The sequence below is a fragment of the Tachyglossus aculeatus genome, chromosome 5 (genome assembly GCF_015852505.1).
Source record: "Tachyglossus aculeatus isolate mTacAcu1 chromosome 5, mTacAcu1.pri, whole genome shotgun sequence".
Lineage (NCBI taxonomy): Eukaryota > Metazoa > Chordata > Mammalia > Monotremata > Tachyglossidae > Tachyglossus > Tachyglossus aculeatus.
Window position 1 is genome coordinate 23179241 of NC_052070.1, and position 13823 is coordinate 23193063.

A 13823-nucleotide genomic window follows, 5' to 3' on the forward strand; every position below is an offset into this window, starting at 1 on the left:
GCAAGAACTAATTTCTGACTGAATTTGTTTTCTGGCGTCTCTTCGGTAGTAGTTCGTGTCTTAGGTTAATAGACAAAATGTTTTCAAGGCAATGAGAGCTGAAAAAAGTCTTGAACCGAGAGAAGGAATTTGTATGCTCCACTCCACTCAATTAACGTCTCCACATCCCTCCAGTCCTATTTTCGTTCTGTCTTTAGCTACCTGATAGAGAAGCAGTGTGGTCTAGTGGAAAGAGTACAGGCCTGGGAATTAGAGGACCTGCATTCATGCATTCAATCATATTTATTGAGCGCTTACTGTGTGCAGAGCACTGTACTAAGCGCTTGGGAAGTACAAGTTGGCAACATATAGAGACGGTCCCTACCCCGCACCGGGCTCACAGTCTAGAAGGTTCTAATAGCTCCACCACTTGCCTGCTGTGTGGCCTTGGGCAAGGACTTAACTTCTCTGTGCTTCTGTACTTCCCAAGCCCAGGCTTGGGAGTCAGAGGTCATGGGTTCAAATCCCGGCTCCGCCACTTGTCAGCTGTGTGACTTTGGGCAAGTCACTTAACTTCTCTGTGCCTCAGTTACCTCATCTGTAAAATGGGGATGAAGACTGTGAGTCCCACGTGGGACAACCTGATCACCTTGTATCCCCCCAGCGCTTAGAACAGTGCTTTGCACATAGTAGGCGCTTAACAAATGCCATCATCATTATTGTTATTATTATTATTATTATTCAGTTCTGTCATCTGCAAAATGGCATTTCAATACCTTCCTCCTACTTAGACTGTGAGCTCCATGGGGCATTTGATTATCTTCTCTCTGCCCCAGTTCTAGTACGGTGCTTGGCACACCGTAAGCACTTAACAAGTACCACTACTATTATTATTATGAACCGTGGCTCCGGATTTGAGCATTGTTTGCATGCAGACAGTATGTCCTGGATTTTCCTTCCTCTGATTCTGAAGAATCTGGGTAGTTGTTTTGACTTTTGGATTAGTTGTTCCCAGGTCATGCTTGGGTGGGAAGGCTCTAAGTCACAGTTACATTTTTCTTGGCCTTGCCTTCTGACTGCATTCCTTGTGCTTTCTTTAAGGGTTTTCTGGGTTTTTTTTTTTTTGTGGTTACATTCATTTGGTCGTATTTATTGAGCGCCCACTGTGTGCAGAGCACTGTACACAACACAACAGCTACTTTCTGTTGGTTGAGATTGAAGGGGATTTAAAGATTGTCAGTGTCCTCCTCCTCCTCCTCATCATCAATCGTATTTATTGAGCGCTTACTATGTGCAGAGCACTGTACTAAGCGCTTGGGAAGTACAAATTGCTAGCTTTGTTCTGGGAGAGGTGATTTCAGCTGATTATTTCACTGACACGGATAAAACGTTTTGTGTTCTCCATAATCTGAGAGCCCTCCCCTCTTATGAGAAACTTTGATGAAGTTCTGAAAGGAGATAGCGGGCAGTTTTCTTGTCTTGGATTAGAAAATTCATTTTTATGATTAGTGTGTGGCATGAAACAAACCTTTCCTCATGAGTGCTTCTTAAAAATCTCCATTCTAATTGAGTAACGGGACCAGGTTTTGTCTATTGGAAAGTAACTTTAGGTGAGGGGAGGAGTTGGCATCTTTTTATTGCCAGGTACTTTAACATCAGTTTCTTTTGTCTTGAAATTTAGGTGAGTAGTAACAGCTTTGCGGCAGCAATCACTCTCAATAAGTTGATTTATTTCTCTTCCTAGCCCTACCCCGCGAATGAGCATTCCAAACTTGTTTCTGATAATATGGAAGATTATGAACATGCAGTTAAGTATATTAAAAATGGCCAAACCCGAATGCCTTTGGTAAGTATCCTTTAAGCAGAGCATTGTCTGGGGCATGAAAAAAGCAGGAATTGAGGTTTAGGAGAAGATTATCCACTGTCCATTTCCCCGTACGGAGCCTTGACTGTTTCTTTTTAACCAATCTGAGCAGACACGGGCTTCAGCCCAATTCTTACGCTCCTGGGCCAGGCCAAGCCCACCAAGCCGTCGGCCCCGTTTGGGCTGGGTTTTGTTGCTCCCCAATGGGCCCTTTCTCCTCCCCATGTCCTGCTAGTAGTAATAGCATTTACTAAGCGCTTACCCTGTGCAAAGCGGCTCTGATGCTCCCCAACGGTCCCTTTCTCCTCCCCATGCCCTGCTAGTAGTAATAGCATTTACTAAATGCTTACTGTGTGCAAAGCACTTTGCTAAGCACCGGGCAAGGATGTACAAGTGGGAATCAGGCATGGACCCCGTCCCTCAAGGAGGGGATCACAGTCTACGAATACAGATGCGGGGGCCGTGGGGGCGGCTGGAGGTGCGGACACGTCGGAAGCAATGAAACAAATATTAAAGCAGCGTAAGGGATGATGACAGATAAGCAGTACACACAGTAACAAAGTCAGGGAGGGGAGCTGTGGCCAGAAGAGCAGGATTTCTCATGATTCAAGCCTAGTTAGTACTGACGGATCAGCAAGTGGGACGGAACTGAACGTGAGTGGTTTTTGAATGTATGTGTGTGCATCATCATCATCATCAATCGTATTTATTGAGCGCTTACTATGTGCAGAGCACTGTACTAAGCGCTTGGGAAGTACAAATTACTTGGAAGTACATGCTCACTTGGTTCAGGTTGGGCTAGGATAGTTCTGAACCCCTGTAGTCCCCATAGCGGGACATTTTGGGGGTGAGCAGAGCTGGGGACAACCATACTCAAAAGAGGTTGTCCTGGGTTTGGTGTGGTGCTAAGCAGATCAGAACTAGGTTTGGGAAAATAGGGCGGGAGAGTGAAATACCGAGACCTCCTTGGTGTAAGCTATTTTTTCTTCCAATTTTTCCAATTTTTTTTCCCGGCGTAAGAAAGTAGCAGTAGGGTAGGGACACATGACGGTAGAACCTCTTAACTCTCAGCTTTGGATTACTCACAGTGAGACGGTTATTTCTCGGCTTCTGCACCGTAGATAAGTCTGTAAGATGTTTTAAGATGTCTGTGCCCGCACACAATAAGCACTCAAATATCATTGATTGAAAAAGGATGGTTCTTTAAAGATTGTAAAACTCTGACTTTTATCTTTCACAATTTGATCATCCTAATTTTTTTTTTTTTAATCTTTTAGGGTACCTTGAGCAAATCAGAATGGGAAGCTACAAGTAAGTCATTAGGGGCACTTGTTTATTTCGCAAATATTGAAAATGGGGACACAATCAAAATCTTAGCAGCATTCTGATCTATTACGTCCAGTGCATCCCATTGAAGGTTGTTGCCTCACCGTTGCCTTGTCTGAGGGATCTAGATATATGTCCAATTAACCACCCTTCAGATTATGAAATGCTGTCGACAGTGACCATCGTTTTAACAAATGGTTGAATTGTCTAAAGGGGCTCCATTTAGAGCTTTGAAAAACTAGTAATCCAATATGATTGTCGTATCTTCAGTTTATTTTCAAAAATCCCCTAGTAATGCTTTGGAGAAGCCGCATGTTAAGTGGAAAGAGCGCAGGCTTGGGAGTCAGAAGACTGGGCTCTAATCCCGGCCCTGCTACTTGCCTGCTTGGACGATTTACTTAATTTCTGCGTACTTCAGTTCCCTCCTCTCCAAAAAAGGGATTCAGATCCCACTCTCCGTCCTACTGAGACTGTGAACCGAAGGTGGGACCTGATTATCTTTTATCCACCCACGCGTTTAGCGCACTGTTGGGCACATAGTATAAACATTTAACAAAAGCCCCGATTATTAATGCAGCCTAGCCATCCTCCTCTCCCTCTGAGGCTAGGGTTTTCTAGACTGTTGATTTCCATCCAGTCTCCTCGGCCTCAACCTGACCGTGGAAGGACCGGTTTAATCACACCAGCCGCAATTTCCAGGTTGATATTTTTTTCCCGATATCGACTTGGTGATTCCCTGATTCCCGCCCCTTTGTTACGGGAATCTTTATTCTTTCGTTCTGACTGGTGCCATCAGTTGGGTCCCCTCAAACAGGGGAACGGCAGTTCTCAGAGGGAGGCTCGGCCTTCTTAGCTAAAGAGCAGTTCGCTGTAGTATCTTTATTTCCGCACGCGGGTTTGTGTCTCTGCCACGCGCTTTTCCCGAGGTCCTCGGCCCCTCTCAAAATGGATAGATTTGATACCAGCCAAAAGTCCGTCCTGACTCCGGACGCTTCAGCTTGGTCTGGTAAGAAACGCCTCTTAGGAGGCTCGGTCTCAGGGTTGATGTTGTGAGGTGCTGAGGACCTTTTCTCATCAATCGTATTGATTGAGCGCTTACTGTGTGCAGAGCACTGTACTAAGTGCTTGGGAAGTAGAAGTTGGCAACATATAGAGACAGTCCCTCGGTGTTGCTGCATCCGTGTCTTGCCTACTTTCGTAGCCATGTGATGATGCCTTCTAGGGATTCTAAATGTAGACCCAAGCAGTTAATACTGTCCCTTTTCCATTGCGATTTAGGCTCCCTCCCGCCGCACACAAACACAAAAGCTGCATTTGGAGCGTTTTCTGTTAGTCTACTGATTTATTGTATTCTGAAATGTGATGACGTTACATGTTTCAGTAATGAAAAATTCACTACCAGGAAATTTCTGTCCAAGGCAGATTGTTACTATGTTCGTGCTAGTAAACAGAAGAAGCTGAACGTTTATCTTTTTTTTTCCTCTTCCAGAATTTATTTGGAGTAGAGAAATTATCGTTAATAATAATGGCATTTATTAAGCGCTTACTATGTGCAAAGCACCGTTCTAAGCGCTGGGGAGGTTACAAGGTGATCAGTTTGTCCCACGGTGGGCTCACAGTCAATCCCCATTTTACAGAGGAGGGAACTGAGGCACAGAGAAGTGAAGTGAGTTGCCCAGAGTCACACAGCTGACAATTGGCGGAGCCGGGGTTTGAACCCATGACCTCTGACTTCAAAGCCCGGGCTCTTTCCACTGAGCCACGCTGCTTCTCTAATAATTAAGTGACTTGTCCAAGGTCACACAGCTGACAGTTGGCAGAGGCAGGATTTGAACCCCTGACCTCTGACTCCAAAGCCCGGGCTCTTTCCACTGAGCCACGCTGTAGAGTTGGCTGAAATTGGGCTGTTTGGGTATGGAGTTGTGAGGTTTACACACCTGTAATTTATTTAAGTTAATGTCTGTCTTCCCCTCTATCTAGGCTGTAAGCTCGTTGTGGGCAGGGAATATGTCTGTTTTATTGTACTGTTCCAAGCGCTTAGTACAGTGGTGCGCACACAGTAAGCACTCAAATATGACCGATTCCTAACTACTATTATTTCTTTGCTTTTTTAGGTATTTACTTGGTCTTTGCATTTGAAAAGCAACCGTGAATATTGGCATCCTTGATGTCACAAGAAGTTCAATTCCATCCTTGTACAGAGATGAATGATTCAGAAATCAGCTGTGGCAACTTTATTTTATTTTAATTTTTTTTTTAATTACTACAAGCGTGCAGGACACTGCCAAAAAAAAACTAGGGCAAGCAAATGTGTCTAAGGTACAGTTGCCTGTCTGTGACAGATGGACTTTGTGTGTGTGTATATATAAGAACGAGTCTGGGCCTATCTACATCTTTTTAAGCCTATTTTTAAGTAATCTGCTTGCTTTCAGAAGTGTTCAGAAAACATCGTTTGATTTTTTTACATCGACCCAGTAGTTTCCAAAATTTACGTTAGTCTAACTTTTTAACCAGCTGAGAGCCATTACCACGAAGCTCCAGTTCATTCAGAAATGTCGTACGTTCACAGTATTTCATTTTATTGAAATTGCTGAACGCGGCGGGGGGGAAGTTCCACGCTTTTTTTGGACGTGCGCTCGCTGGTGTGGAGTAGTCTTGTTATGTTGTGTTTTCAAGATTAAATGAATTTGCGTTCTGTACAATTAAAAGCTAGTGTTATTCTGGATGTGTTGATTAAAAGTAGAATGCTTTCAAATATAAATTTTAGAAAGTCTTAAAATTCTAGGTGAGCCATTTAGCCATTTCCTTAGTGCAATTTAGATTCAAGCTGAGAAATAGTTACTGTTCGCTGACATATTATGCTACTGAAAATGGATTAAAAAATATTTTAGCTGCATAGATTAGAGTTGATTTAGAATTTGTAGGCTTTCTCCAGTACCGTCTGTGACTTTTTTTTTTTAAAGCGGTAATTTTGAGTGGAATGTGTACTGCCTTCTAAATTTGTTTTGAGAAGTGGAACTACCAAAATAATTATTTCCAAACTGTTACTCATAATGGGTTATAGATTCCCCTCGTGGAGAAAACATGGTTATGCTGAAAGTAGTCTCCTCCTTTATCTCTAAAGATTGTGACTGTCTCGCTCCCGTGGCGGTGATTTGAACCTTATCCTTCTTGTGTGGATTTAAGATGCCGTATTCATTTCTTTATAGCAATTAAAAAGAATGTCTCTTGGCATAAACCCATTGGAGCCGTGCCGTGCTTTTGTGCGTGTGTGTCTGTTTGGGGCTGTTAGGGCTTTATCAGAAAAGGTCGGTTTCTTCTGGTCTGGAAACGGAGTTTTGGAAGTTGATTTTCCATGCTATAAGCGATAATACTTATTATTAAGCAGTAATAAATGATGAGAACCATCCATGCTGGACCACATCACAGCGGACATCCTTCGCTGCGGGAAGATTTGCACGTTCATGACACTTCTTTAAACAAAATGCCTCCATGCATAGTCCAGTTGGGAGAACCTTAATCACATCCGCCACGCGAATGGCCGTGCAATTGCCTCTGAATTCCCTCCTCCCTGGGAAAGAGGGTCTTTAGACACTTCTTTAAACAAAATGCCTCCATGCATAGTCCAGTTGGGAGAACCTTAAGTCTTCTCATTGTGCCGGCCCTCAGGTAATCCCTTCCTATGGCTTTTCCCTAGAACTAGCATGGAGATGGGAAAGGGCACGTTTGGGCCCGGGAATTCCCGGCCAGGAGAAGATCCAGGCCTGGAGTGGTATTTAGGGTGATCAGGTTTGGCAGAACAAACCCTGCACTGCGTCCCCTGCTCCACGCCACCCCAGGGATTGCCCAGCAGCAGCAGCGGCAAGCTGAGGGTTAAGTGGCACTGCGGAAATATTCAGGTGGTTGATGATGAGGATGGCATTTATTAAGCGCTTACTATGCGCAAAGCGCTGTTGTAAGCGCTGGGGAGGTTACAAGGTGATCAGTCTTCTAGACTGTGAGCCCAGTCAGATTAAGCTCTAAGTGCTCGTGGTTCCGGGGAAAGAGCCTGGGCTTTGGAGTCTGAGGTCACGGGTTCAAATCCCGGCTCTACCAATTGTCAGCTGTGTGACCTTGGGCAAGTCACTTTACTTCTCTGGGCCTCAGTTACCTCATCTGTAAAATGGGGATTAAGATTGCGACTGTGAGCCCACTGTTGGGTAGGGACCGTCTCTATATGTTGCCAACTTGTACTTCCCAAGCGCTTAGTACAATTCTGTGCACACAGTAAGCGCTCAATAAATATGAGTAATTGATATATATGTATATATGTTTGTACATATTCATTACTCTATTTTACTTGTACATATCGATTCTATTTATTTTATTTTGTTAGTATGTTTGGTTTTGTTCTCTGTCTCCCCCTTTTAGACTGTGAGCCCACTGTTGGGTAGGGACTGTCTCTATATGCTGCCAATTTGTACTTCCCAAGTGCTTAGTACAGTGCTCTGCACATAGTAAGCGCTCAATCAATATGATTGATTGATTGATCAAGTTGTCCCACAGGGGCTCACAGTCTTAATCCTCATTTTACAGATGAGGGAACTGAGGCCCAGAGAAGTGAAGTGACTTGCCCAAAGGCACACAGCTGGCAAGTGGGGGAGCCAGGATTTGAACCCATGACCTCTGACTCCAAAGCCCGGGCTCTTTCCACTGAGCCACGCTCCGGAGTGTGGCACATCGTTAGTCCGTGGCAGTGACTGACGCCTTGCGGGATGGAGTCGTGACCAGGGTGGGGGCGGTGAGGGGCAGAGCCTGACATTCCCACCACGCTCTCCCAATCAATCAATCAATCAGTCAATCGTATTTATTGAGAGCTTACTGTGTGCAGAGCACTGTACTAAGCACTTGGGAAGTACAAGTTGGCAACATATATCCCACTTGGGGTATTCAGTGTCAGGAAGGGTCGAACCAAGGCTCTAAAATGTTCTAGCCAAAGGGAAGATTTGCTCTTGGTTTCCGGGCTATTTGACCAGAATTCTCCTTGACCGCATCTCCTGAGACCATGGATATCTATCTCCCAAGTGCTTAGTAGAGAAGCAGCATGGCTCAGTGGAAAGAGCGCGGGCTTGGGGGTCAGAGGTCATGGGTTCGTATCCCGCCTCCCCCCCATCAATCAATTGTATTTATTGAGCGCTTACTGTATGCAGAGCACTGTACTAAGCGCTTGGGAAGTACAAGTTGGCAACATATAGAGACAGTCCCTACCCAACAGTGGGCTCACAGTCTAAAAGGGGGAGACAGAGAACAGAACCAAACATACTAACAAAATAAAATAAATAGAATAGATACGTACAAGTAAAATAAATAGAGTGATAAGTCTGCTGTGTGACCTTGGGCAAATCACTTCACTTCTCTGGGCCTCAGTTCCCTCATCTGGAAAATGGGGATTGAGGCTGTGAGCCCCACGTGGGACAACCTCATCACCAGTGTGGCTCAGCGGAAAGAGCCCGGACTTTGGAGTCAGAGGTCATGGGTTCGAATCCTGGCTCTGCCACTTGTCAGCTGTGTGACTTTGGGCAAGTCATTTAACTACTCTGGGCCTCAGTTACCTCATCTGGAAAACGGGGATGAAGACTGTGAGCCCCCTCATCATCATCATCAATCGTATTTATTGAGCGCTTACTGTGTGCAGAGCACTGTACTAAGCACTTGGGAAGTACAAGTTGGCAACATATAGAGACAGTCCCTACCCGACAGTGGGCTCACAGTCTGATCACCTTGTATACCCCCAGTGCTTAGAACAGTGCCTTGCACATAGTAAGCGCTTAATAAATGCCATTATTATTCTTATTCCCCCCAGCACTTAGAACAGTGCTTTGCACATAAGCACTTAATACCAACATTATTAGTAGTAGTAGTAGTACAGTGCTCTGCACACAGTAAGCGCTCAATAAATGCGATTGAATGAGTGAATGAACTTGGAGTGCCCACTTGGTTTGTGCCAGCTATCAAAGCAAACACAGGGCATCCATCTCGTTGGCACGCACCTTCGTGCTCGTGCCATTGACTCCTGGGGAGAGGGAGCTAGGCCGATAGCCAAGCAGTCTTTGGTTCTCCAGTAGGAATCATCATCAATCATCAATCGTATTTATTGAGCGCTTACTGTGTGCAGAGCACTGTACTAAGCGCTTGGGAAGTCCAAGTTGGCAACATATAGAGACAGTCCCTACCCAACAGTGGGCTCACAGTCTAAAAGGGGGAGATGTTGGTCTCCCTAGCGTCATCCATCTCTTTGGCACACGCCTTCGTGCTTGGGCCGTTGACTCCTCTGGGGACAAAGAGCGAGAACGATAAGCAGCACTCTTTGGTTCCCCAGTAAGAATGTTGGTCGCCCTAGCGTCATCACAGTATCACTAAAATCCACCCTTTTCTCTCAATCCAAACTGCTACCGTATCACTAAAGTTAGTAATACTGACATTCCCAGTATGCTTTCCCACTTGGGATATTCAGTGTCAGGAAGGGTCGAACCAAGGCTCTAAAATGTTCTAGCCAAAGGGAAGATTTGCTCATGGTTTCCGGGCTATTTGACCAGAATTCTCCTTGACCGCATCTCCTGAGACTCCTTTTCTCTCAATCCAAACTACCATGTTAATTCATACACGTCCTACTCGGCCATTACTGAATCAATCAATCAATCGTATTTATTGAGCGCTTACTGTGTGCAGAGCACTGGACTAAGCGCTTGGGAAGTACAAGTTGGCAACAACTTGAATCAGCCTCCTTGTTGACCTCCCTACCTCCTGTCCCTCCCCACTCTAGTCCATACATCACTCGGCTGCCCGGATCCTTTTTCTACTAAAACGTTCAATCCATGTTTCCCCACTCCTCAAGAACGTCCAGTGGTTGCCCATCCACCTCCGCATCATTCATTCATTCAATCGTATTTATTGAGCGCTTACTGTGTGCAGAGCACTGTACTAAGCTCTTGGGAAGTACAAGTTGGCAACATCTAGAGACGGTCCCTACCCAACAGCGGGTTCACAGTCTGGAAGGGGGAGACAGACCACAAAACATATTAACGAAATAAAATAAATAGAATAAATATGTACAAATAAAATAGAGTAATAAATATTTATTGAGCGCTTACTGTGTGCAGAGCACTGTACTAAGCGCTTGGGAAGTACAAGTTGGCAACATATAGAGACGGTCCCAACCCAACAGCGGGCTCACGGTCTGGAAGGGGGAGACAGACCACAAAACAAAACATATTAACAAAATAAAATAAATAGAATAAATATGTACAAATAAAATAGAGTAATAAATATGTATATACATATATACAGGTGGTGTGGGGAGGGGGAGGAGGGGGAGAGGAAGGAGGGGGCTCAGTGTGGGAAGGCCTGGAGGAGGTGAGCTCTCAGTAGGGCTTTGAAGGGAGGAAGAGAGCTAACTTGGCAGAGGAACCATCTCTATGTGTTGCCAACTTTTACTTCCCAAGCGCTTAGTACAGTGCTCTGCACACTGTAAGCGCTCAATAAATACGAATGAATGAATCAGTGACTCCTTCCCATCGGCTTTAAAGCACTCAATCACCTTGCCCCCTCCAACTTTACCTCACTACTCTTCTACTATAATCCAGCCCTACTCACTTTACCCCTTTCCTTCCTCTCCCCCTCGTCCCCCTCTCCATCCCCCCCATCTTACCTCCTTCCCTTCCCCACAGCACCTGTATATATGTTTATATGTTTGTACATATTTATTACTCTATTTTCCTTGTACATATCTATTCTATTTTATTTTGTTAGAATGTTTGGTTTTGTTCTCTGTCTCCCCCATTTAGACTGTGAACCCACTGTTGGGTAGGGACTGTCTCTATATGTTGCCAACTTGTACTTCCCAAGCGCTTAGTACAGTGCTCTGCACACAGTAAGCGCTCAATAAATACGATTGATTGATTGATTTACCCCAATTTCGTCTCTCTCACCTCTGACACCTCACCCTCGTCCTGCCTCTGGCCTGGAACATCCTCCCTCTTCATAGCCGACAGAGGATTACCCCCCCGGCTTCAAAGCCTTATTAAAGACACATCTCCAAAAGGTCTTCCTTGACTAACCCCTCTTTACCTTCCACTCCCTTCATAATAATTACGGTATTTGTTAAGCACTTACTATGTGCCAAGCGCTGTTCGAAGTGCTGGGATAGATACAAGGAAATGAGGTGGTCCCACGTGGGGCTCACAGTCTTAATCCAATATGTTATATGTTGCCAATTTGTACTTCCCAAGCGCTTAATACAGTGCTCTGCACATAGTAAGCGCTCAATAAATATGATTGATTGATTGATTAATCCCCTGAGGTAGTTGAGGCACAGAGAAGTGGCTTTCCCAAAATCACACAAGTGGTGGAGCTGGGATTCGAACCCACGTCATCTGACTCCGAAGCCCGTGCTCTTTCCATTAAGCCACGCTACTATTTAAACATCCCCCCGACTCACGGCACTTATTTCACATATTTTATGTAAAATATTGTTACATGTAAGATACTGCACATATCTTTAATTTTATTTATTTACATCCATATCTGTCTCCCCCTCTAGACTGTAAGCTCATGGGCAGGGAATGTGTCTGCTGTATTATATTGTCCTCTCCCAAGCGCTTAGTACAGCGCTCTGCACCCAGAAAGCGCTCAATAAATACGATCGATTGACTAACCTGGCAAGAAAGTGAGGTCAACTTGGCTCTGAAGTCCTCTCTCCTGTGGTTTCATAGCCTTTCGAAAACAATCGATCATTCCCCCCATCCTACCTCCTTCCCTTCCCCACAGCACCTGTATATATGTATATATGTTTGTACAGATTTATTACTCTATTTATTTATTTATTTTACTTGTACATATCGATTCTATTTATTTTATTTTGTTAGTATGTTTGGTTTTGTTCTCTGTCTCCCCCTTTTAGACTGTGAGCCCACTGTTGGGTAGGGACTGTCTCTATATGTTGCCAATTTGTACTTCCCAAGCGCTTAGTACAGTGCTCTGCACATAGAAAGCGCTCAATAAATACAATTGCTTGCTTGATTGATTGATTTACCGAGCACTTACTGTGCACAGGACACCGTCCTAAGCAGTCAAAGAGAGTGAAAGAGAGGGCAAGACGCCATCTGGGGTGAGACCCCATCCGTTAGATTGGAAGCACATCGAAGCCAGGGACCCGGTCTACTTTTGTGTCCTCTGTGAAGTGCCTTTGTTCAGTGCTCTGCATTAGATAGAAGGGAAAAATCCATTTTCTTGGTGGGATTAGTCAATCGGTTGTATTTATTGAGTGTGTCCGATGTGCAGAGCACTGTACTAAGCGCTTGGGAGAATACAGCACTACCGAGTTGTTAAGACACGTTCCCTGCCCACAGTGAGCTTCTGTATCCATTTTGGGAGTTGGAAATTGTGTCCACCAACACAACCGTTACCCTCGGCTTAGGGTTGAAATGGGGATTTCTGTATCTGGACAGTCAGCCCTGTTCATGTTATTCAAGTTTGGGTGAGGGTCAGAGAGATTGCAGGTCATGGGTTCTAATCCTGCTTCCACCGCTTATCTGCTGTGTGATCTTGGGCCAGTCACTTCACTTCTCTGTGCCTCAGTTGCCTCCTCTGTTAAACGGGGACGGAGGCTGCATCCCAAGTGGGCCAGGGACTGTGTCCAACCCGATTAGCCTCTATCCACCCTAGTAGACTGCCTGGCACGTAGTAAGTGCTTAACAAATACCACAGTTATTATTTATTATTATTTTTATTTCTGGAAGGCAAAGGTGCTCTGGGGTCTGAGTGATTTAACACATTTTAAAGTGGTACTGAGCACAGGTAGATCACCTCCTAAGGTCATCTGAACAGGGCTGACAGTCCAAATACAGAAATCCCCATTTCAACCCTAAGCTGAAGGTAACAGCTGCGTTGGTGGACACAATTTCAGACTCCCCAAATGGATGCGTAAGCTCACTGTGGGCAGGGAACGTGTCTAACAACTCTGTATTTATTTATTTTACTTGTACATAGCTATCCTATTTATTTTATTTTGTTAGTATGTTTGGTTTTGTTCTCCCTTTTAGACTGTGAGCCCACTGTTGGGTAGGGACTGTCTCTATATGTTGCCAATTTGTACTTCCCAAGCGCTTAGTACAGTGCTCTGCACATAGTAAGCGCTCGATAAATACGATTGATGATGATGATGATGTAGTGCTGTATTCTCCCAAACGCTTAGTACGGTGCTCTACACATAGTACACACTCAAGAATGGGTTGGAAAATACCCATTTGCCTCTCGCAGTCTTTGAAAGCCGCTGTTCAAGCGGCACAGGGATCGACCGAGTCGGGAATCCGGGGGACCTGGGCCTCAAGGAGTTTTTCCCAGTTTTTCCTCTGGGCGAGCCTGACCCGGAAGCGGAGTGGTTGGGATACCTGGGATATGGGATACCTGGGACCAGACCATCCTTACCCAGGCCTGCTTTCTGAGCCCCGGGATCCGTCCAGTACATGTGGCAAAGACGGGCTTCTAGCCAGGTAGAGCTGTTGGAGCCGAGGCTTTTCAGCATTCATCATCATCATCATCATCAATCGTATTTATTGAGCGCTTACTGTGTGCAGAGCACTGGACTAAGCGCTTGGGAAGTACGAGTTGGCAACAT

General features: G+C 45.0%; 1 protein-coding gene across 1 annotated transcript in view; it reads left to right on the top strand.

The window, feature by feature from the left end:
* Positions 1–6416, top strand: part of RNMT (RNA guanine-7 methyltransferase) — a 46811-nt gene extending 40395 nt beyond the window's left edge. The window contains exons 9-11 of the mRNA XM_038746326.1: positions 1724–1825; positions 3121–3154; positions 5284–6416. Coding sequence (XP_038602254.1) covers positions 1724–1825; positions 3121–3154; positions 5284–5321 — 174 coding nt within the window. The 3' untranslated portion in view covers positions 5322–6416. The remainder of the gene's footprint in view (positions 1–1723; positions 1826–3120; positions 3155–5283) is intronic.
* Positions 6417–13823: the final 7407 nt, after the last annotated feature.